The sequence below is a fragment of the Oncorhynchus mykiss genome, chromosome 25 (assembly GCF_057628025.1).
Source record: "Oncorhynchus mykiss isolate SJ-2025 chromosome 25, ASM5762802v1, whole genome shotgun sequence".
NCBI lineage: Eukaryota > Metazoa > Chordata > Actinopteri > Salmoniformes > Salmonidae > Oncorhynchus > Oncorhynchus mykiss.
In genome coordinates this window covers 90,352,105-90,376,351 of record NC_143046.1, presented here as the reverse complement: position 1 = coordinate 90,376,351, position 24,247 = coordinate 90,352,105, and the positions used below count along the sequence as shown (strand labels likewise).

Sequence of the window (24,247 nt, the reverse complement as noted above, 5' to 3'; positions counted from 1 at the left end):
TGAGAGGGGAGGGTCTCTAATGGCTAACCAGACAGGTGAGAGGGGAGGGTCTCTACTGGCTAACCAGACAGGTGAGAGGGGAGAGTCTCTACTGGCTAACCAGACAGGTTAGAGAGAGTCTCTACTGGCTAACCAGACAGGTTAGAGAGAGTCTCTACTGGCTAACCAGACAGGTTAGAGAGATTCTCTACTGGCTAACCAGAGTCTCTGGGTGAGAGGGGAGAGTCTCTGGGTGAGAGGGGAGAGTCTCTGGGTGAGAGGGGAGAGTCTCTGGGTGAGAGGAGAGAGGAAAGAGTCTCTGGGTGAGAGGAGAGAGGAAAGAGTCTCTGGGTGAGAGGGGAGAGTCTGGGTGAGAGGGGAGAGTCTGGGTGAGAGGGGAGAGTCTGGGTGAGAGGGGAGAGTCTGGGTGAGAGGGGAGAGTCTCTGGGTGAGAGGGGAGAGTCTCTGGGTGAGAGGGGAGAGTCTCTGGGTGAGAGGAGAGAGGAGAGTCTCTGGGTGAGGCCCCAATAACCTCTCCTTGCTCCTGAAGTGTACACTCGTTCACTACTCCCTACAAATGTCAAAGCATTGGAATGGGTGGGCAGGCATAGGCTAGAGGGAGTTTCCATATAACTGTAATTTCCTTTAGTGAAGGGAAGTGAACAAGTGCACACTTCGGGAGAAAGGAGAGATTTGGGACACACAGTATCTACTACGGGCTAACCAGCCAGTTGTTCTGTATAACAGTATAGCCACCTCACCAGTAGATCAGTAGACGATTATCAACGTGTTAAATATGAACTGGGTTCACCTGCATTCTACTGTTCCACTTTATGTCTCCAGGCTAACCTCTGAACCTCTCTGTTATAGTACTGTCAACCTCTGAACCTCTCTGTTATAGTACTGTCAACCTCTGAACCTCTGAACCACTGTTACAGTACTGTCAACCTCTGAACCTCTGTTCCAGTACTGTCAACCTCTGAACCTCTGTTACAGTACTGTCAACCTCTGAACCTCTGTTCCAGTACTGTCAACCTCTGAACCTCTGTTACAGTACTGTCAACCTCTGAACCTCTGTTATAGTACTGTCAACCTCTGAACCTCTGTTATAGTACTGTCAACCTCTGAACCTCTCTGTTATAGTACTGTCAACCTCTGAACCTCTGAACCACTGTTACAGTACTGTCAACCTCTGAACCTCTGTTACAGTACTGTCAACCTCTGAACCTCTGTTCCAGTACTGTCAACCTCTGAACCTCTGTTACAGTACTGTCAACCTCTGAACCTCTGTTCCAGTACTGTCAACCTCTGAACCTCTGTTACAGTACTGTCAACCTCTGAACCTCTGTTATAGTACTGTCAACCTCTGAACCTCTGTTATAGTACTGTCAACCTCTGAACCTCACTGTTACAGTACTGTCAACCTCTGAACCTCTGAACCACTGTTACAGTACTGTCAACCTCTGAACCTCTGTTCCAGTACTGTCAACCTCTGAACCTCTGTTACAGTACTGTCAACCTCTGAACCTCTGTTCCAGTACTGTCAACCTCTGAACCTCTGTTACAGTACTGTCAACCTCTGAACCTCTGTTATAGTACTGTCAACCTCTGAACCTCTGTTATAGTACTGTCAACCTCTGAACCTCTGTTATAGTACTGTCAACCTCTGAACCTCACTGTTACAGTACTGTCAACCTCTGAACCTCACTGTTACATTACTGTTAACCTCTGAACCTCTGTTACAGTACTGTCAACCTCTGAACCTCTCTGTTACAGTACTGTCAACCTCTCTGTTACAGTACTGTCAACCTCTGTACCTCTCTGTTACAGTACTGTCAACCTCTCTGTTACAGTACTGTCAACCCCTGTACCTCTCTGTTACAGTACTGTCAACCTCTGTACCTCTCTGTTACAGTACTGTCAACCTCTGTACCTCTCTGTTACAGTACTGTCAACCTCTGTACCTCTCTGTTACAGTACTGTCAACCCCTGTACCTCTCTGTTACAGTACTGTCAACCTCTGTTACAGTACTGTCAACCTCTGAACCCCATTCCCCTCTCTCCATTACCTCATGTTCCCATCTCTCTCCATTACCTCCTGTTCCCCTCTCTCTCCATGACCTCCTGTTCCCCTCTCTCTCCATTACCTCATGTTCCCCTCTCTCTCTATTACCTCCCGTTCCTCTCTCTCCATTACCTCATGTTCCCCTCTCTCCATTACCTCATGTTCCTCTCTCTCTCTCATTACCTCCTGTTCCCCTCTATCCGTTACCTCCTGTTCCTCTCTCTCCGTTACCTCCTGTTCCTCTCTCTCCATTACCTCCTGTTCCCCTCTCTCCATTACCTCATGTTCCCCTCTCTCTCCATTACCTCCTTTTCCCATCTCCTCATTACCTCCTGTCCCCCTCTTTCTTCATTGCTTCCTGTTCCTCTCTATCCATTACCTCCTGTTCCCCTCTCTCTCCATTACCTCATGTTCCTCTCTCTCTCTCTCTCATTACCTCATGTTCCTCTCTCTCTCTCTCCATTACCTCCTGTTCCCCTCTCTCTCCATTACCTCCTGTTCCTCTCTCTCTCCATTACCTCCTGTTCCTCTCTCTCTCCATTACCTCATGTTCCCCTCTCTCTCCATTACCTCCTGTTCCCATCTCTCTCCATTACCTCCTGTTCCCTTCTCTCTCCATTACCTCCTGTTCCCCTCTCTCTCCATTACCTCCTGTTCCCCTCTCTCTCCATTACCTCCTGTTCCCCTCTCTCTCCATTAACTCCTGTTCCCCTCTCTCTCCATTACCTCCTGTTCCCCTCTCTCTCCATTACTTCCTGTTCCTCTCTCTCCATTACTTCCTGTTCCTCTCTCTCTCCATTACCTCCTGTTCCCCTCTCTCTCCATGACCTCCTGTTCCCCTCTCTCTCATTACCTCCTGTTCCCCTCTCTCTCCATTACCTCATGTTCCCATCTCTCTCCATTACCTCATGTTCATCTCTCTCTCCATTACCTCATGTTCCCCTCTCTCTCCATTACCTCATGTTCCCATCTCTCTCCATTACCTCATGTTCCCATCTCTCTCCATTACCTCATGTTCATCTCTCTCCATTACCTCATGTTCATCTCTCTCCATTACCTCCTGTTCCCCTCTCTCTCCATGACCTCCTGTTCCCCTCTCTCTCCATGACCTCCTGTTCCCCTCTCTCTCCATGACCTCCTGTTCCCCTCTCTCTCCATGACCTCCTGTTCCCCTCTCTCTCCATGACCTCCTGTTCCCCTCTCTCTCCATTACCTCCTGTTCCCCTCTCTCTCCATGACCTCATGTTCCCATCTCTCTCCATTACCTCATGTTCCTCTCTCTCTCCATTACCTCCTGTTCCTCTCTCTCTCCATTACCTCCTGTTCCTCTTTCTCTCCATGACCTCCTGTTCCCCTCTCTCTCCATGACCTCCTGTTCCCCTCTCTCTCCATGACCTCCTGTTCCTCTTTCTCTCTCCATTACCTCCTGTTCCTCTCTCTCTCTCCATTACCTCCTGTTCCTCTCTCTCTCCATTACCTCCTGTTCCTCTCGCTCTCTCCATTACCTCCTGTTCCTCTCTCTCTCCATTACCTCATGTTCCCCTCTCTCTCCATTACCTCATGTTCCCCTCTCTCTCCATTACCTCCTTTTCCCATCTCCTCATTACCTCCTGTCCCCCTCTTTCTTCATTGCTTCCTGTTCCTCTCTATCCATTACCTCCTGTTCCCCTCTCTCTCCATTCCCTCATGTTCCTCTCTCTCTCTCTCTCATTACCTCATGTTCCTCTCTCTCTCTCTCCATTACCTCCTGTTCCCCTCTCTCTCCATTACCTCCTGTTCCTCTCTCTCTCTCCATTACCTCCTGTTCCTCTCTCTCTCCATTACCTCATGTTCCCCTCTCTCCCCATTACCTCCTGTTCCCTTCTCTCTCCATTACCTCCTGTTCCCCTCTCTCTCCATTACCTCCTGTTCCCCTCTCTCTCCATTACCTCCTGTTCCCCTCTCTCTCCATTAACTCCTGTTCCCCTCTCTCTCCATTACCTCCTGTTCCCCTCTCTCTCCATTACTTCCTGTTCCTCTCTCTCCATTACTTCCTGTTCCTCTCTCTCTCCATTACCTCCTGTTCCCCTCTCTCTCCATGACCTCCTGTTCCCCTCTCTCTCCATTACCTCCTGTTCCCCTCTCTCTCCATTACCTCATGTTCCCATCTCTCTCCATTACCTCATGTTCATCTCTCTCTCCATTACCTCATGTTCCCCTCTCTCTCCATTACCTCATGTTCCCATCTCTCTCCATTACCTCATGTTCCCATCTCTCTCCATTACCTCATGTTCATCTCTCTCCATTACCTCCTGTTCCCCTCTCTCTCCATTACCTCCTGTTCCCCTCTCTCTCCATGACCTCCTGTTCCCCTCTCTCTCCATGACCTCCTGTTCCCCTCTCTCTCCATGACCTCCTGTTCCCCTCTCTCTCCATGACCTCCTGTTCCCCTCTCTCTCCATTACCTCCTGTTCCCCTCTCTCTCCATGACCTCATGTTCCCATCTCTCTCCATTACCTCATGTTCCTCTCTCTCTCCATTACCTCCTGTTCCTCTCTCTCTCCATTACCTCCTGTTCCTCTCTCTCTCCATGACCTCCTGTTCCCCTCTCTCTCCATGACCTCCTATTCCCCTCTCTCTCCATGACCTCATGTTCCTCTCATGCTTCCTTACCCTGTGTCTCTCTTTTTTTAAGCGTTTATTTTACCATGTGTAATGAAAATATTTGCAGTCTTACTCACCCGAGCTCTCACAGTAAAAACAATACAAACAGCAGAAGTTTACAAATATACATGTATTCAATAACCAGCCATTCAAAAAAGCTCCATCTCTCTCTCTCTCTCTCTCTCTCTCTCTCTCTCTCTCTCTCTCTCTCTCTCCCTTTTCCTTCCCCCATCTCTCTCTCTCTCTCTCTCTCCCTCTCACCTCTCTTACCTCTCCCTCTCACCGCTTGCGTCTCCCAGGATCCCTGAGCGGGATGCAGTGTCCAGTGTGTTGAGACAGGGAGGGATGTGTCTGGAGAGCCTGGGTTCAGACAGCCTGGGCCTAGCAGAGTGTAGTAGAGGCTCTGGAGCGATGAGGCCACAGTCACAGGTCAGTACCATCACCCAGAGAGATATGTATATGTAACCACTAGGGACATATAGTGGTTATGGGAGTGTTGGTGTGTGTAATAACAATAATAATAATTTGTGTGTGTGTCGCTCTCTCTATCTCTCTGTCTCTCTCTCTGTCTATCTCTCTCTCTCTGTCTCTCTCTCTCTCTCTGTCTCTCTCAATCTCTCTCTTTCTCTCTCTCTCTCTCTCTGTCTCTCTGTCTCTGTCTCTCTTGTACAGAGGTGGCAGCTGGTGGAGCCTCTTCTACGCCAGCAGGACATCTGTCTGGCCATCACAGCTTTCACTGCCGGGTCAAAGGTCAAGATGGAACCCTGCAACATGAAAGAGCCCAGACAGGTCAGTCAGTCAGACAGACAGACAGGTGTGTATGGGACGTGGACCAGCCTCTCATCTCCCTACGGTCCCGTCAGCCTTCCCATTATACTGGCTCCCGAGTGGTGCAGCGGTCTAAGGCACTGCATCTCAGTGCTAGAGGCTTCACTACAGACACCCTGGTTGGAATCCAGAATGTATCACAACCGGCCGTGATTGGAAGTCCCATAGGGCAGCGCACAATTGGCCCAGCGTCGTCTGGGGAAGGCCGGGGTAGGCCGTCATTGTAAAGAAGAATTTGTTCTTAACCTGTTATGGATGATGCGAATTTTCGCAGCTTTTTGTCTGACTTGTTAAATAAAGTTTAAATACTGAACTCTGGTCAACAGTAGTGCACTATATAGGGAATAGGGTTCCATAGGGCTCTGGTCTAAAGTAGTGCACTATATAGGGAATAGGATTCCATAGGGCTCTGGTCTAAAGTAGTGCACTGTATAGGGAATAGGGTGCAATTTGGGATGCTGGTCTGGTCTGAGGTTAGCCTCACAGCTACATAGGATCTCAAAGGGAATCACATTTCTATCTAAAGCCATATGTCAGTCATGTTAATGATGAGATCCTATCTAAGCCATATGTCAGTCATGTTAATGATGAGATCCTATCTAAGCCATATGTCAGTCAGGTTAATGTTGAGATCCTATCTAAGCCATATGTCAGTCATGTTAATGTTGAGATCCTATCTAAGCCATATGTCAGTCATGTTAATGTTGAGATCCTATCCAAGCCATATGTCAGTCATGTTAATGATGAGATCCTATCTAAAGCCACATGTCAGTCAGGTTAATGTTGAGATCCTATCTAAGCCATATGCCTCTCCCTTCTCTCACCCCTCCCTCCCTCCTCTCACCCCTCCCTCCCTCCCTCCTCTCACCCCTCCCTCCCTCCCTCCTCTCACCCCTCCCTCCCTCCTCTCACCCCTCCCTCCCCCCTCTCACCCCTCCCTCCCCCCTCTCACCCCTCCCTCCCCCCTCTCACCCCTCCCTCCCTCCTCTCACCCCTCCCTCCCTCCTCTCACCCCTCCCTCCCTTCTCTCACCCCTCCCTCCCTCCTCTCACCCCTCCCTCCCTCCTCTCACCCCTCCCTCCCCCCTCTCACCCCTCCCTCCCCCCTCTCACCCCTCCCTCCCCCCTCTCACCCCTCCCTCCCTCCTCTCACCCCTCCCTCCTCTCACCCCTCCCTCCCCCCTCTCACCCCTCCCTCCCCCCTCTCACCCCTCCCTCCCTCCTCTCACCCCTCCCTCCCTCCTCTCACCCCTCCCTCCCCCCTCTCACCCCTCCCTCCCTCCTCTCACCCCTCCCTCCCTCCTCTCACCCCTCCCTCCCCCCTCTCACCCCTCCCTCCCTCCTCTCACCCCTCCCTCCCTCCTCTCACCCCTCCCTCCCCCCTCCCTCCCTCCCTCCTCTCACCCCTCCCTCCCTCCTCTCACCCCTCCCTGCCCATCTTTCTGCCCCTCCTGTAGAAGTGGAAGGTAAAAGGGCCGACCCTGCAGCACGTGGTTAGTGGTCTGTGTCTTGACAGTCAGCTGTCTGTTGGCCCTCCTGCCATCACTCAGTGTCGGCCCCAGCTGGCCAGTCAGGTCTGGGAGCCACAACTCATCACCTGATTACCTGAAACCTGGTGGCCGGAGAGAAGAGTAGGAGGAACTCTGGTGGCTGGGGAGAGGAGGAGGGAGAGGAGGAACTCTGGTGGCTGGGGAGAAGAGGAGGAGGAGGAGGAGGAGGAACTCTGGTGGCTGGGGAGAGGAGGAGGAGGAAGAGGAGGAACTCTGGTGGCTAGGGGGAAGAGGAAGAGGAGGAGGAACTCTGGTGGCTGGGGAGAGGAGGAGGGAGAGGAGGAACTCTGGTGGCTGGGGAGAAGAGGAGGAGGAGGAGGAGGAACTCTGGTGGCTGGGAAGAGGAGGAGGAGGAACTCTGGTGGCTGGGGAGAGGAGGAGGAGGAAGAGGAGGAACTCTGGTGGCTAGGGGGAAGAGGAGGAGGAACTCTGGCTGGGGAGAGGAGGAGGAAGAGGAGGAACTCTGGTGGCTGGGGAGAAGATCATAATGACCTGGGGGACCTGATCCTAGATCATAATGACCTGAGGGACCTGATCCTAGATCATAATGACCTGGGGGACCTGATCCTAGATCATAATGACCTGGGAGACCTGATCCTAGATCATAATGACCTGGGGGGACCTGATCCTAGATCATAATGACCTGGGAGACCTGATCCTAGATCATAATGACCTGGGGGACCTGATCCTAGATCATAATGACATATGGGACCTGATCCTAGATCATAATGACATATGGGACCTGATCCTAGATCATAATGACCTGGGGACCTGATCCTAGATCATAATGACCTGGGGGACCTGATCCTAGATCATAATGACCTGGGAGACCTGATCCTAGATCATAATGACCTGGGGGACCTGATCCTAGATCATAATGACCTGGGGGACCTGATCCTAGATCATAATGACCTGGGAGACCTGATCCTAGATCATAATGACCTGGGAGACCTGATCCTAGATCATAATGACCTGGGAGACCTGATCCTAGATCATAATGACCTGGGGGAACCTGATCCTAGATCATAATGACCTGGGGGGACCTGATCCTAGATCATAATGACCTGGGAGACCTGATCCTAGATCATAATGACCTGAGGGACCTGATCCTAGATCATAATGACCTGGGGGGACCTGATCCTAGATCATAATGACCTGGGAGACCTGATCCTAGATCATAATGACCTGGGGGGACCTGATCCTAGATCATAATGACCTGGGAGACCTGATCCTAGATCATAATGACCTGGGGGACCTGATCCTAGATCATAATGACCTGGGGGGACTTGATTCTAGATCATAATGACCTGGGAGACCTGATCCTAGATCATAATGACCTGGGAGACCTGATCCTAGATCATAATGACCTGGGAGACCTGATCCTAGATCATAATGACCTGGGGGACCTGATCCTAGATCATAATGACCTGGGGGGACTTGATCCTAGATCATAATGACCTGGGAGACCTGATCCTAGATCATAATGACCTGGGAGACCTGATCCTAGATCATAATGACCTGGGAGACCTGATCCTAGATCATAATGACCTGGGGGGACCTGATCCTAGATCATAATGACCTGGGGGACCTGATCCTAGATCATAATGACCTGGGAGACCCGATCCTAGATCATAATGACCTGGGGGGACCTGATCCTAGATCATAATGACCTGGGGGACCTGATCCTAGATCATAATGACCTGGGAGACCTGATCCTAGATCATAATGACCTGGGAGACCTGATCCTAGATCATAATGACCTGGGAGACCTGATCCTAGATCATAATGACCTGGGGGACCTGATCCTAGATCATAATGACCTGGGGGGACCTGATCCTAGATCATAATGACCTGGGGGGACCTGATCCTAGATCATAATGACCTGGGAGACCTGATCCTAGATCATAATGACCTGGGAGATCTGATCCTAGATCATAATGACCTGGGAGACCTGATCCTAGATCATAATGACCTGGGAGACCTGATCCTAGATCATAATGACATATGGGACCTGATCCTAGATCATAATGACCTGGGGAGACCTGATCCTAGATCATAATGACCTGGGAGACCTGATCCTAGATCATAATGACCTGGGGGGACCTGATCCTAGATCAGCTCTCCTACTGTGAATACCAGAACCAGGTGTTACCTGTCAGAGGTCTTCATCCTCTCGGATGTTGTGGTTTCTTCCTACTGTAGCTTTTCCCAACTTCAACTGTTTCTTGCACATTTCACATTTTAGTGTCTGTCAATAAATGCCGGACAACAAATTGCAAAATGTGTATATTTCACTGAATAGCTGTTTTTAAAATAAAGTGTCAAAGCATTTTCAGGAACGGTATTTGTTGTTTTGCCCAAATAATGTTTCGTTTTTGTCTTTGGGATGTCATGTAAATATTATAAAACCAAAATCTGCTTGGATTTTGCGTAAAGTTAAAGTACCCTATATGTTGTTTGATAAATAAATAATGTTGGTATAATGATCTGTTTCCAGTTCTTTAATGCAGAATCATAGCCTGGGTACCAGTCAGCTTGTGCCACTTCTTGTCATAAAAAGGAGTGGCATGATGGCACAAACAGACTGGTACCCAGGCTAGTGTAATCATACTTTTTAATGATTTTACCAGGTAAGTTGACTGAGAACACGTTCTCGTTTGCAGCAACGGCCTGGGGAATAGTTACAGGGGAGAGGAATGAGCCAATTGTAAACTGGGGATTATTTGGTGGCCAGATTGGGAATTTAGCCAGGACACCAGGGTTAACACCCCTACTCTTACGATAAGTGCCATGGGATCTTTAATGACCTCAGAGAGTCAGGACACCTGTTTAACATCCCATCCGAAAGACTGCACCCAACACAAGGCAGTGTCCCCAATCACTGCCCTGGGGCATTGGGATATTTATTTTAGACCAGAGGAAAGAGTGCCTCCTACTGGCCCTCCAACACCACTTCCAGCAGCATCTAGAAGCACAAGCATTTCGCTACACTCGCATTAACATCTGCTAACCATGTGTATGTGACAAATAAAATTTGATTTGATTTGATCTGGTCTCCCATCCAGGGGACCGACCAGGACCAACCCTGCTTAGCTTCAGAAGCAAGTCAGCAGTGAGATGCAGGGTGGTAATGCAGGGTGATAATGCAGGGTGATAATGCAGGGTGATAATGCAGGGTGGTATTCTTCTTGTTGTTCACAGAGATACAGTACATGTCTAACGGGGAGAGAATTCATTCTAATGTCCAGTCAGAACATGAGAACCTGTAGGCTGCAGTACAACCTAACACCACTAGAGGGCAGGTTAACCTCATAAATAGAGAATGTGCTGTGTTTGTAACCAAGTGGGAATTTATCACATACGACTTGGAAAAATCTACTTGAGGGGGCGGCAGGTAGCCTAGTGGTTAGAGTGTAGGGGGGTGGCAGGTAGCCTAGTGGTTAGAGTGTAGGGGGGCGGCAGGTAGCCTAGTGGTTAGAGTGTAGGGGTGGCAGGTAGCCTAGTGGTTAGAGTGTAGGGGTGGCAGGTAGCCTAGTGGTTAGAGTGTAGGGGTGGCAGGTAGCCTAGTGGTTAGAGTGTAGGGGTGGCAGGTAGCCTAGTGGTTAGAGTGTAGGGGAGGCAGGTAGCCAAGTGGTTAGAGTGTAGGGGAGGCAGGTAGCCTAGTGGTTAGAGTGTAGGGGGGCGGCAGGTAGCCTAGTGGTTAGAGTGTAGGGGAGGCAGGTAGGCTAGTGGATAGAGTGTAGGGGAGGCAGGTAGCCAAGTGGTTAGAGTGTAGGGGCGGCAGGTAGTCTAGTGGTTAGAGTGTAGAGGTGGCAGGTAGCCTAGTGGTTAGAGTGTAGGGGGGCAGGTAGACTAGTGGTTAGAGTGTAGGGGGGCAGGTAGGCTAGTGGATAGAGTGTAGAGGAGGCAGGTAGCCTAGTGGTTAGAGTGTAGAGGAGGCAGGTAGACTAGTGGTTAGAGTGTACGGGCAGTAGGTAGCCTAGTGGTTAGAGTGTAGGGGTGGCAGGTAGCCTAGTGGATAGAGTGTAGGGGAGGTAGGTAGCCAAGTGGTTAGAGTGTAGAGGAGGCAGGTAGACTAGTGGTTAGAGTGTAGGGTCAGTAACCGAAAGGTTGCTGGATCGAATCCCGAGCTGACAAGGTAAAAACCTGTCGTTCTGAACAAGGCAGTTAACCCACTGTTCCTAGAGCAGTTAACCCACTGTTCCTAGACCAGTTAACCCACTGTTCCTAGACCAGTTAACCCACTGTTCCTAGACCAGTTAACCCACTGTTCCTAGACCAGTTAACCCACGGTTCCTAGACCAGTAAACCCACGGTTCCTAGACCAGTTAACCCACAGTTCCTAGACCAGTTAACCCACGGTTCCTAGACCAGTTAACCCCCTGTTCCTAGACCAGTTAACCCACGATTCCTAGACCAGTTAACCCACTGTTCCTAGACCAGTTAACCCGCTGTTCCTAGACCAGTTAACCCACTGTTCCTAGACCAGTTAACCCACTGTTCCTAGACCAGTTAACCCACTGTTCCTAGACCAGTTAACCCACTGTTCCTAGACCGTCGTTGAAAATAAGAATTTGTTCTGAACTGACTTGTTATATAAAATCATAGTGGGGAAACTCCTCTTTCATCTAAAACTCCTCCCATCTGAAACTCCTCCCATCCGGAGACTCCTCCCACATGCTGACCTCTGTCACCTACTAAGAAAATTACATTGATACATCATTTTTTGGCAGTTAATTGAAACAAAACGATCTTCATTTTTTTTAACACTATAATTTTGTTAAAAGCAGTGTAGTATTTTTTGGTTTATGGTTTACGCAGCTCTGTCGGCCAATAGCTAATCAGCGTTTCTCAACGAGTTCAAAGCACTTGAATGCATCTAACTGTTATTTGCAAATTCCCACCTCCCGATTGGTACGCAGCGTCTGTGTCTGAGAAGGGCTGTTTTTGGAACTTATGTGGTGGGGTGTGTTCATTAATGCAGGGTTAGAGAGCATTACACACAGACAGGAGACTCTCTCTGGGTTAGAGAGCATTACACACAGACAGGAGACTCTCTGGGTTAGAGAGCATTACACACAGACAGGAGACTCTCTCTGGGTTAGAGAGCATTACACACAGACAGGAGACTCTCTGGGTTAGAGAGCATTACACACAGACAGGAGACTCTCTCTGGGTTAGAGAGCATTACACACAGACAGGAGACTCTGGGCTAGGGAGCATTACACACAGACAGGAGACTCTGGGTTAGGGAGCATCACACACAGACAGGAGACTCTGGGTTAGGGAGCATCACACACAGACAGGAGACTCTGGGTTAGGGAGCATCACACACAGACAGGAGACTCTGGGTTAGGGAGCATCACACACAGACAGGAGACTCTGGGTTAGGGAGCATTACACACAGACAGGAGACTCTGGGTTAGGGAGCATCACACAGACAGGAGACTCTGGGTTAGGGAGCATCACACACAGACAGGAGACTCTCTGGGTTAGAGAGCATTACACACAGACAGGAGACTCTCTCTGGGTTAGAGAGCATTACACACAGACAGGAGACTCTCTGGGTTAGAGAGCATTACACACAGACAGGAGACTCTCTCTGGGTTAGAGAGCATTACACACAGACAGGAGACTCTGGGCTAGGGAGCATTACACACAGACAGGAGACTCTGGGTTAGGGAGCATCACACACAGACAGGAGACTCTGGGTTAGGGAGCATCACACACAGACAGGAGACTCTGGGTTAGGGAGCATCACACACAGACAGGAGACTCTGGGTTAGGGAGCATCACACACAGACAGGAGACTCTGGGTTAGGGAGCATCACACACAGACAGGAGACTCTGGGTTAGGGAGCATCACACAGACAGGAGACTCTGGGTTAGGGAGCATCACACACAGACAGGAGACTCTCTGGGTTAGAGAGCATTACACACAGACAGGAGACTCTCTCTGGGTTAGAGAGCATTACACACAGACAGGAGACTCTCTGGGTTAGAGAGCATTACACACAGACAGGAGACTCTCTCTGGGTTAGAGAGCATTACACACAGACAGGAGACTCTGGGCTAGGGAGCATTACACACAGACAGGAGACTCTGGGTTAAGGAGCATCACACACAGACAGGAGACTCTGGGTTAGGGAGCATCACACACAGACAGGAGACTCTGGGTTAGGGAGCATCACACACAGACAGGAGACTCTGGGTTAGGGAGCATCACACACAGACAGGAGACTCTGGGTTAGGGAGCATCACACACAGACAGGAGACTCTGGGTTAGGGAGCATCACACACAGACAGGAGACTCTCTCTGGGTTAGAGAGCATTACACACAGACAGGAGACTCTGGGTTAAGGAGCATTACACACAGACAGGAGACTCTGGGTTAGGGAGCATCACACAGACAGGAGACTCTGGGTTAGGGATCATCACACAGACAGGATACTCTGGGTTAGGGAGCATCACACACAGACAGGAGACTCTCTCTGGGTTAGAGAGCATTACACACAGACAGGAGACTCTCTCTGGGTTAGGGAGCATTACATATAGACAGGAGACTCTGGGTTAGGGAGCATTACATACATACAGGAGACTCTCTCTGGGTTAGGGAGCATTACACAGAGACAGGAGACTCTCTCTGGGTTAGGGAGCATCACACACAGACAGATGACTCTCTGGATTAGAGAGCATCACGCACAGACAGGAGACTCTCTGGGCTAGGGAGCATTACACACAGACAGGAGACTCTGGGTTAGGGAGCATTACATACAGACAGGAGACTCTGGGTTAGGGAGCATTACATACAGACAGAAGACTCTCTCTGAGTTAGAGAGCATTGAATACAGACAGGAGACTCTCTGGGTTAGGGAGCATTACACACAGACAGGAGACTCTGGGTTAGAGAGCATTACACACAGACAGGAGACTCTCTCTGGGTTAGGGAGCATCACACACAGACAGAAGACTCTGGGTTAGGGAGCATCAGACACAGACAGGAGACTCTCAGGGTTAGGGGGCATTACACACAGACAGAAGAATCTCTGGGTTAAAGAGCATTACACACAGACAGGAGACTCTCTGGGTTAGAGAGCATTACATACAGACAGGAGACTCTCTCAGGGTTAGGGGGCATTACACACAGACAGGAGACTCTCTCAGGGTTTGGGGGCATTACACACAGACAGGAGACTCTCTCAAGGTTAGGGGGCATTACACACAGACAGGCAGGAGACACTCTCAGGGTTAGGGAGCATTACACAGACAGACAGGAGAATCTCTCAGGGTTAGGGAGCATTACACACAGACAGGCAGGAGACTCTCTCAGGGTTAGGGAGCATTACACAGACAGGAGAATCTCTCAGGGTTAGGGAGCATTACACACAGACAGACAGGAGAATCTCTCAGGGTTAGGGAGCATTACACACAGACAGACAGGAGACTCTCTCAGGGTTGGGGGGAATTACACAGACAGGAAACTCTCTCAGGGTTAGGGAGCATTACACACAGACAGACAGGAGACTCTCTCAGGGTTAGGGAGCATTACACACAGACAGGAGACTCTCTCAGGGTTAGGGGGCATTACACACAGGCAGGAGACTCTCTCAGGGTTAGGGAGCATTACACACAGACAGACAGGAGACTCTCTCAGGGTTAGGGAGCAATACACACAGACAGGAGCCTCTCTCAGGGTCAGGGAGCATTACACACAGACAGGAGACTCTCTCAGGGTTAGGGAGCATTACACACAGACACTTGACAGTTTGCACCATTCACTCTCTGATAACTGTTGGTGAGAATCAGAAGTCTTCCTTCCCAGGCCAGACAGCGTGATATTTCTGGTTTGTGATCAGACGAGTAGGTGTGTTTGTTTCTGTGTGCAAAGACTGAGACAGGTAGGGAGACAGGAAGGGAGACAGGGAGGGAGACAGGGAGGGAGACAGGCAGGGAGACAGGGAGGGAGACAGGCAGGGAGACAGGGAGGGAGACAGGCAGGGAGACAGGCAGGGAGACAGGCAGGGAGACAGGGAGGGAGACAGGCAGGGAGACAGACAGGGAGGAAGACAGGTAGGGAGACAGGTAGGGAGAGTGTGAAGGAGAAAGCGCCAACAGGCTTTATCACATTGTCAAGAAGTATAGCCTAGTTATTGATAGTAGTGTAACTGCTGTGTAGACCAGCATACCTCTGCCTGTCTACAGCCCAAACCTGTTTTAACCTCAGTACTCAGATATATGTGGAATGTAGCTGATAAACCACTGGCCTTAAAAGGGGCAATCTGTTGTTCGAACGATAATAAACACAGAAATGTGACCACTCTCAAATGAATGGGCAGAGCTATGAATACAAGGACTGTCCATCCACAAGGACTGTCCATCCACGAGGACGGTCCATCCACGAGGACTGTCCATCCACGAGGACTGTCCATTCACAAGGACTGTCCATCCACAAGGACTGTCCATCCATAAGGAGTCCATCCACAAGGACTGTCCAACCATAAGGGCTGACCATCCACAAGGACTGTCCAACCATAAGGGCTGACCATCCACAAGGACTGTCCAACCATAAGGGCTGACCATCCACAAGGACTGTCCAACCACAAGGACTGTCCAACCATAAGGGCTGACCATCCACAAGGACTGACCATCCACAAGGACTGTCCATCCACGAGGACTGTCCATCCACGAGGACTGTCCATCCACAAGGACTGTCCATCCACAAGGACTGACCATCCACGAGGACTGTCCATCCACGAGGACTGTCCATCCATGAGGACTGTCCATCCATAAGGACTCACCATTCACAAGGACTGTCCATCCATAAGGAGTCCATCCACAAGGACTGTCCATCCACAAGGAGTCCATCCACAAGGACTGTTCATCCACAAGGACTGACCATCCACGAGGACTGTCCATCCACAAGGACTGTCCAACCATAAGGGCTGACCATCCACAAGGACTGTCCATCCACAAGGACTGACCATCCACGAGGACTGTCCATCCACAAGGACTGTCCAACCATAAGGACTGACCATCCACAAGGACTGTCCATCCACAAGGACTGTCCATCCACAAGGACTGTCCAACCATAAGGGCTGACCATCCACAAGGACTGTCCATCCACAAGGACTGACCATCCATGAGGACTGTCCATCCACAAGGACTGTCCAACCATAAGGACTGACCATCCACAAGGACTGTCCATCCACAAGGACTGTCCAACCATAAGGGCTGACCATCCACAAGGACTGTCCAACCATAAGGGCTGACCATCCACAAGGACTGTCCAACCATAAGGGCTGACCATCCACAAGGACTGTCCAACCACAAGGACTGTCCAACCATAAGGGCTGACCATCCACAAGGACTGACCATCCACAAGGACTGTCCATCCACGAGGACTGTCCATCCACGAGGACTGTCCATCCACAAGGACTGTCCATCCACAAGGACTGACCATCCACGAGGACTGTCCATCCACGAGGACTGTCCATCCATGAGGACTGTCCATCCATAAGGACTCACCATTCACAAGGACTGTCCATCCATAAGGAGTCCATCCACAAGGACTGTCCATCCACAAGGAGTCCATCCACAAGGACTGTTCATCCACAAGGACTGACCATCCACGAGGACTGTCCATCCACAAGGACTGTCCAACCATAAGGACTGACCATCCACAAGGACTGTCCATCCACAAGGACTGTCCAACTATAAGGGCTGACCATCCACAAGGACTGTCCATCCACAAGGACTGACCATCCACGAGGACTGTCCATCCACAAGGACTGTCCAACCATAAGGACTGACCATCCACAAGGACTGTCCATCCACAAGGACTGTCCAACCATAAGGACTCACCATCCACAAGGACTGTCCATCCACAAGGACTCACCATCCATAAGGACTGTCCATCCATAAGGACTGTCCATACATGATATCAACATTCTAGTTTTAACTGTGTTTTGAGAATATACAGTGTTTGTTTACATTTAATTTGTTTACAAACAAAGGACTAAGTGTTTTGACGGGGTGCGGCAGTAGAACTAAGCTCATGAGGTAGTTTATTAGTTTCGATTCTTCAACAATCAATGACTATATACTGTATATCATCCACTTAAATATACCACAAATGGATGTATCAATCCCAGATTGCCCCTTGAAAGGAGTCTCTTCTCATCGGAATGAATAGGGGCCTGGGGGGGGGGGGGGGGGGGGGGGGGGGGAGACACAGAACAGAATGGGATACATCAGGGAAGGGGGGGGGGGGGGGGGAGACACAGAACAGAATGGGATACATCAGGGAAGGAACCACAACAACGGGTCCAGTTGTACTCTCCTTCTTCTTCTGAACTGAGTTTACTCAATTCACTCCACATCGCAGAAGTTCAGCTTTACGGCGGTGATTGTTTTGATAAGGCCACGTTCCAGGTTATTTAGCGGAGAGACTCCGTTCACGGTAAACGCTGAGTATGTCGGCGGTCAAATCCAAAATGACTTTTATATTTCTAGAAATATGCAACTCTTCAGCTCTACAGATTGAATGGAGTCAACAGTATCATTTTAGCCAGACTCAACCCAGTGAACAAAATAGGTTGAAATGGGCGGCAGGGTAGCCTAGTGGTTAGAGCGTTGGACTAGTAACCAGCAGGTAGCCTAGTGGTTAGAGCGTTGGACTAGTAACCAGAAGGTTGCGAGTTCAAACCCCCGAGCTGACAAGTTACAATCTGTCGTTCTGCCCCTGAACAGGCAGTTAACCCACTGTTCCCCGGCTGTCATTGAAAATAAGAATTTGTTCTTAACTGACTTGCCTGGTTAAATAAAATAAAATGACATATTTTCAACCTGTTTTGCTCACTGGGAAGAGTTGTTGTTGGCCCTTTCTGCTAAGTAGAATGGTGAACTTGGTAAAAATGCAGTGGTTTTCAGAATCAAACGCTGTTAAAATGTCAAACTATATTGAATAGGACTGTGTCTGAATGGGACAGTCACCGGAACCAGTTAGGGAATGAATGAACGGCTGAATGAACAGGAAGTGAACTCTGGCTAGGTTCCGACTGACTTTGTTGACATTGTTCTTAACCTATTTATCCAGGTGTTCATTGACCACCATGATGAGATAGTGATGAGATAGGAATGGCACCCTATTCCCTATGTAGTGCACTACTTTCAACCAGGAATGGCACCCTGAAGGATGTAGGTAATGTTGTCAGTCTGGTGTAGAAGGATTGTTCTACTCAGTTATATCACCATCACCAGCTGGGTGTTCTGTGTGCAAGGAGTTTTGAATATTCGTTTTATTTCCCTATTCCCTACATAGTGCACTACTTTCAACCAGGAATGGCACCCTATTCCCTATGTAGTGCACTACTTTCAACCAGGAATGGCACCCTATTCCCTACGTAGTGCACTACTTTCAACCAGGAAGGGCACCCTATTCCCTACGTAGTGCACTACTTTCAACCAGGAATGGCACCCTATTCCCTATGTAGTGCACTACTTTCAACCAGGAATGGCACACTATTCCCTATGTAGTGCACTACTTTCAACCAGGAATGGCACCCTATTCCCTATGTAGTGCACTACTTTCAACCAGGAATTGCACCCTGAAGGATGTAGGTAATGTTGTCAGTCTGGTGTAGAAGGATTGTTCTACTCAGTTATATCACCATCACCAGCTGGGTGTTCTGTGTGCAAGGAGTTTTGAATATTCATTTTATTTCCCTATTCCCTACATAGTGCACTACTTTCAACCAGGAATGGCACCCTATTCCCTATGTAGTGCACTACTTTCAAACAGGAATGGCACCCTATTCCCTATGTAGTGCACTACTTTCAACCAGGAATGGCACCCTATTCCCTATGTAGTGCACTACTTTCAACCAGGAATGGCACCCTGAAGGATGTAGGTAATGTTGTCAGTCTGGTGTAGAAGGATTGTTCTACTCAGTTATATCACCATCACCAGCTGGGTGTTCTGTGTGCAAGGAGTTTTGAATATTCGTTTTATTTCCCTATTCCCTACATAGTGCACTACTTTCAACCAGGAATGGCACCCTATTCCCTATGTAGTGCACTACTTTCAACCAGGAATGGCACCCTATTCCCTATGTAGTGCACTACTTTCAACCAGGAATGGCACCCTATTCCCTACATAGTGCACTACTTTCAACCAGGAAGGGCACCCTATTCCCTACGTAGTGCACTACTTTCAACCAGGAATGGCACTCTATTCCCTATGTAGTGCACTACTTTCAACCAGGAATGGCACCCTATTCCCTATGTAGTGCACTACTTTCAAACAGGAATGGCACCCTATTCCCTACATAGTGCACTACTTTCAACCAGGAAGGGCACCCTGAAGGATGTAGGTAATGTTGTCAGTCTGGTGTAGAAGGATTGTTCTACTCAGTTATATCACCATCACCAGCTGGGTGTTCTGTGTGCAAGGAGTTTTGAATATTCGTTTTATTTCCCTATTCCCTACATAGTGCACTACTTTCAACCAGGAATGGCACGCTATTCCCTATGTAGTGCACTACTTTCAACCAGGAATGGCACCCTATTCCCTACGTAGTGCACTACTTTCAACCAGGAATGGCACCCTATTCCCTACGTAGTGCACTACTTTCAACCAGGAATGGCACCCTATTCCCTACGTAGTGCACTACTTTCAACCAGGAATGGCACCCTATTCCCTACGTAGTGCACTACTTTCAACCAGGAATGGCACCCTATTCCCTATGTAGTGCACTACTTTCAACCAGGAATGGCACCCTATTCCCTATGTAGTGCGCTACTTTCAACCAGGAATGGCACCCTATTCCCTATGTAGTGCACTACTTTCAACCAGGAATGGCACCCTGAAGGATGTAGGTAATGTTGTCAGTCTGGTGTAGAAGGATTGTTCTACTCAGTTATATCACCATCACCAGCTGGGTGTTCTGTGTGCAAGGAGTTTTGAATATTCGTTTTATTTCCCTATTCCCTACATAGTGCACTACTTTCAACCAGGAATGGCACCCTATTCCCTATGTAGTGCACTACTTTCAACCAGGAATGGCACCCTATTCCCTATGTAGTGCACTACTTTCAAACAGGAATGGCACCCTATTCCCTATGTAGTGCACTACTTTCAACCAGGAATGGCACCCTATTCCCTATGTAGTGCACTACTTTCAACCAGGAATGGCACCCTGAAGGATGTAGGTAATGTTGTCAGTCTGGTGTAGAAGGATTGTTCTACTCAGTTATATCACCATCACCAGCTGGGTGTTCTGTGTGCAAGGAGTTTTTAATATTCGTTTTATTTCCCTATTCCCTACATAGTGCACTACTTTCAACCAGGAATGGCACCCTATTCCCTATGTAGTGCACTACTTTCAAACAGGAATGGCACCCTATTCCCTACGTAGTGCACTACTTTCAACCAGGAAGGGCACCCTATTCCCTACGTAGTGCACTACTTTTAACCTGATTCCTATGGGCCCTGGTCAAAAGAAGTGGGGGTCACAGGGCTCAGGCAAAAAGTAGTGACTCATTGCTGGCCTTCTGATTGGTGCAGAGTTACTGAGAGGAATATATGGCTTCATGAGCAATCATGAGTCGTTCTATGCAGGTTAAGGACCCACCTGACCATCATGAGTTGTTCTATGCAGGTTAAGGACCCACCTGACCATCATGAGTCGTTCTATGCAGGTTAAGGACCCACCTGACCATCATGAGTCGTTCTATGCAGGTTAAGGACCCACCTGACCATCATGAGTTGATCTATGCAGGTTAAGGACCCACCTGACCATCATGAGTTGCTCTATGCAGGTTAAGGACCCACCTGACCATCATGAGTTGGTCTATGCAGGTTAAGGACCCACCTGACCATCATGAGTCAGTCTATGCAGGTTAAGGACCCACCTGACCATCATGAGTTGGTCTTTGCAGGTTAAGGACCCACCTGACCATCATGAGTTGGTCTATGCAGGTTAAGGACCCACCTGACCATCATGAGTCAGTCTATGCAGGTTAAGGACCCACCTGACCATCATGAGTCGGTCTATGCAGGTTAAGGACCCACCTGACCATCATGAGTCAGTCTATGCAGGTTAAGGACCCACCTGACCATCATGAGTCGGTCTTTTCAAATGAGCTCTATTCTATCAAAAAAATCTTATTGGAATCACATTTTTATAGACGGTGTATTTTCCAAATGTTACACCATACACCACAAAAGTAACCGGTTGTAAAGTCCCGCCCCGTTCATCTGTCTATCACTTATATATTTTTTCTCCAATCGAACACCTTCAACTTCACCTTTTATACTTGCAGACATTGACCAATGGATTAGGACAGGGAGGGACGTCCGTTGCTATGGGCGAGTGGACTGGCAGGTGAAACTGGACTGCTGACTCGTGAACAGCAGCAGGAACAGGAGGAGCAGCAGTAGCAGGAGTAACAGCAGGAGGAACAGCAGTAGCAGGAGTAACAGCAGGAGGAACAGCAGTAGCAGGAGTAACAGCAGGAGGAACAGCAGTAGCAGGAGGAACAGCAGTAGCAGGAGTAACAGCAGGAGCAGGATAGAGTTCATTTCCAACACTTCTCTGGGAATTTAAATCGTCCCAAGTTCGAGAGATTTGAAATTGACTGACTTTTGGATCGGGGCCCTGATCACAGGTAAGGAGAGAGCGAGAGACAAATGAGGGATTTTGAAATGATAGCTACTTATTAACGCTTTCGTCGGGTGCGCTTACTATGAAAAATATATGTTTTGACTGGGGTTCATTGCTCGTAACGCTAGCTAGCTATCCAGCAAATGCTAACTAGGTAACTAGCTAGCTGTGGTATTTAATGAACCGAATGAGCTACACGCTAACGCAGACTGGTGAGTTATACTATTAACTAGCAGTCGGTCGAACTATATATTTAATGTTGCTTTTACCAGCTAATAAGGCCAATTTAACGTCCTGTGGAAAAGTGTTATAACGACTCTAGAAGCTAGCTAGCTAACGTCGGCTAACTAGCGGTAACTAGTTAGCCAGGTAACGTTAACTAGCCAGGTAAGCGTTAACTAGTTAGCCAGGTAAGCGTTAACTAGCTAGCCAGGTAACGTTAATTAGCTGTACGGCTCGGTTCTAACCGACGTTATCGCCTTTTCTAACGACGTCGTTAGAAAAAAAAACTTAGCTAGTTATCTGGCTACTGTCCCGAGTAACTAGCTAGTTAAATGATGTTTTATACACAACGTTAGCTATCACTTGATGTTTTGAGGTAGTTTAAAAAACAAGTGAAATGTATAACATAATATGGCCTCAAACCTTACCTACCGTAGAGATATTGTAACGTTAGTTCCCAAAGGAGTCTTGAATAACGTTCGTTAATAACTAGCTAACTTTGTTCTCAATTAGATCATTAACTCTACCTATAAAGTAAGTTAGATAACCTGTCAGTTAACAGGGTTGAAGTATTATTTTTTCTCTTCACGGTAATGGTTGGTGTTCTGCTTTTTAGTTGTTTTCAAATATGGACCTCTTATTAGACACTACTGACAATGTAGGTAGGAGTGTTTTCAAGTAGAGTCACCTGAATGGGTAGTTCAGCAGGTAGAGTCTGGGACCAGACATTGGTGTTCTCAAAATGCCATAGATTAAGTGTTTGACAGCAACAACAAAAAAGTGTATTCAAAGCATAAATGGCTGGTGCGAACCTGTATGGTAACTGATAATAAGACATTAAGACCTGCGACTGGTCAACCTGTATGGTAACTGATAAAAAGCTATTAAGACCTGCGACTGGTCAACCTGTATGGTAACTGATAATAAGACATTAAGACCTGCGACTGGTCAACCTGTATGGTAACTGATAATAAGCTATTAAGACCTGCGACTGGTCAACCTGTATGGTAACTGATAATAAGCTATTAAGACCTGCGACTGGTCAACCTGTATGGTAACTGATAATAAGCTATTAAGACCTGCGACTGGTCAACCTGTATGGTAACTGATAATAAGCTATTAAGACCTGCGACTGGTCAACCTGTATGGTAACTGATAATAAGCTATTAAGACCTGCGACTGGTCAACCTGTATGGTAACTGATAATAAGCTATTAAGACCTGCGACTGGTCAACCTGTATGGTAACTGATAATAAGCTATTAAGACCTGCGACTGGTCAACCTGTATGGTAACTGATAATAAGCTATTAAGACCTGCGACTGGTCAACCTGTATGGTAACTGATAATAAGCTATTAAGACCTGCGACTGGTCAACCTGTATGGTAACTGATAATAAGCTATTAAGACCTGCGACTGGTCAACCTGTATGGTAACTGATAATAAGCTATTAAGACCTGTGACTGGTCAACCTGTATGGTACCTCAATATAAGACATTAAGACCTGCGACTGGTCAACCTGTATGGTAACTGATAATAAGCTATTAAGACCTGTGACTGGTCAACCTGTATGGTAACTGATAATAAGCTATTAAGACCTGTGACTGGTCAACCTGTATGGTAACTGATAATAAGCTATTAAGACCTGCGACTAGTCAACCTGTATGGTAACTGATAATAAGCTATTAAGACCTGCGACTGGTCAACCTGTATGGTAACTGATAATAAGCTATTAAGACCTGCGACTGGTCAACCTGTATGGTAACTGATAATAAGCTATTAAGACCTGCGACTGGTCAACCTGTATGGTAACTGATAATAAGCTATTAAGACCTGTGACTGGTCAACCTGTATGGTACCTCAATATAAGACATTAAGACCTGCGACTGGTCAACCTGTATGGTACCTCAATATAAGACATTAAGACCTGTGACTGGTCAACCTGTATGGTACCTCAATATAAGACATTATATTGGTCAACCTGTATGGTACCTGCTCACAGATCACTGCACCTGTACATAGCTCATCTGTAAATAGCCCATCCAACTACCTCATCCCCATACTGTTATTTATTTAATTTATTTTGCTCATTTGCACCCCCAGTATCTCTACTTGCACAAGCATCTTCTGCACATCTAAACCAGTGTTTAATTGCTATATTGTAATTATCTCGCCACTACGGCCTATTTATTGCCTTACCTCCCTTATCCTACCTCATTTTGCACACATTGTATATAGTCAATAATACAATAGGAAAAAAGTCTGTTTCTTTATTCCGTGTGTAACTATGTTGTTGTTTG

The 24,247-nt window shown here is 48.2% G+C and overlaps 2 protein-coding genes across 14 annotated transcripts in view; both read left to right on the top strand.

Moving 5' to 3' along the window:
* Window positions 1-9,550, top strand: part of LOC110506014 (UDP-N-acetyl-alpha-D-galactosamine:polypeptide N-acetylgalactosaminyltransferase 16) — a 46,908-nt gene extending 37,358 nt beyond the window's left edge. For 3 of the 6 annotated variants that reach the window (XM_036963116.2, XM_090221454.1, XM_090221456.1), the window contains 3 exons: window positions 4,987-5,116; window positions 5,360-5,476; window positions 6,972-9,550. In XM_036963116.2, the coding sequence (XP_036819011.1) occupies window positions 4,987-5,116; window positions 5,360-5,476; window positions 6,972-7,115 (391 nt within the window). In that variant the 3' untranslated portion in view covers window positions 7,116-9,550. The remainder of the gene's footprint in view (window positions 1-4,986; window positions 5,117-5,359; window positions 5,477-6,971) is intronic. The other 3 variants (XM_036963115.2, XM_090221453.1, XM_090221455.1) reach the window with 1 other exon arrangement.
* Window positions 9,551-21,302: 11,752 nt separating this feature from the next.
* The window catches only part of numb (NUMB endocytic adaptor protein), an 84,114-nt gene continuing 81,169 nt past the window's right edge, over window positions 21,303-24,247 (top strand). For 4 of the 8 annotated variants that reach the window (XM_090221450.1, XM_090221451.1, XM_036963114.2 and 1 more), the window contains exon 1: window positions 21,457-21,731. The gene's annotated coding sequence lies outside the window, so the exon portion shown is untranslated. Of the gene's footprint in view, window positions 21,732-24,247 lie in introns of all 8 variants that reach the window. The other 4 variants (XM_090221448.1, XM_036963111.2, XM_090221447.1 and 1 more) reach the window with 2 other exon arrangements.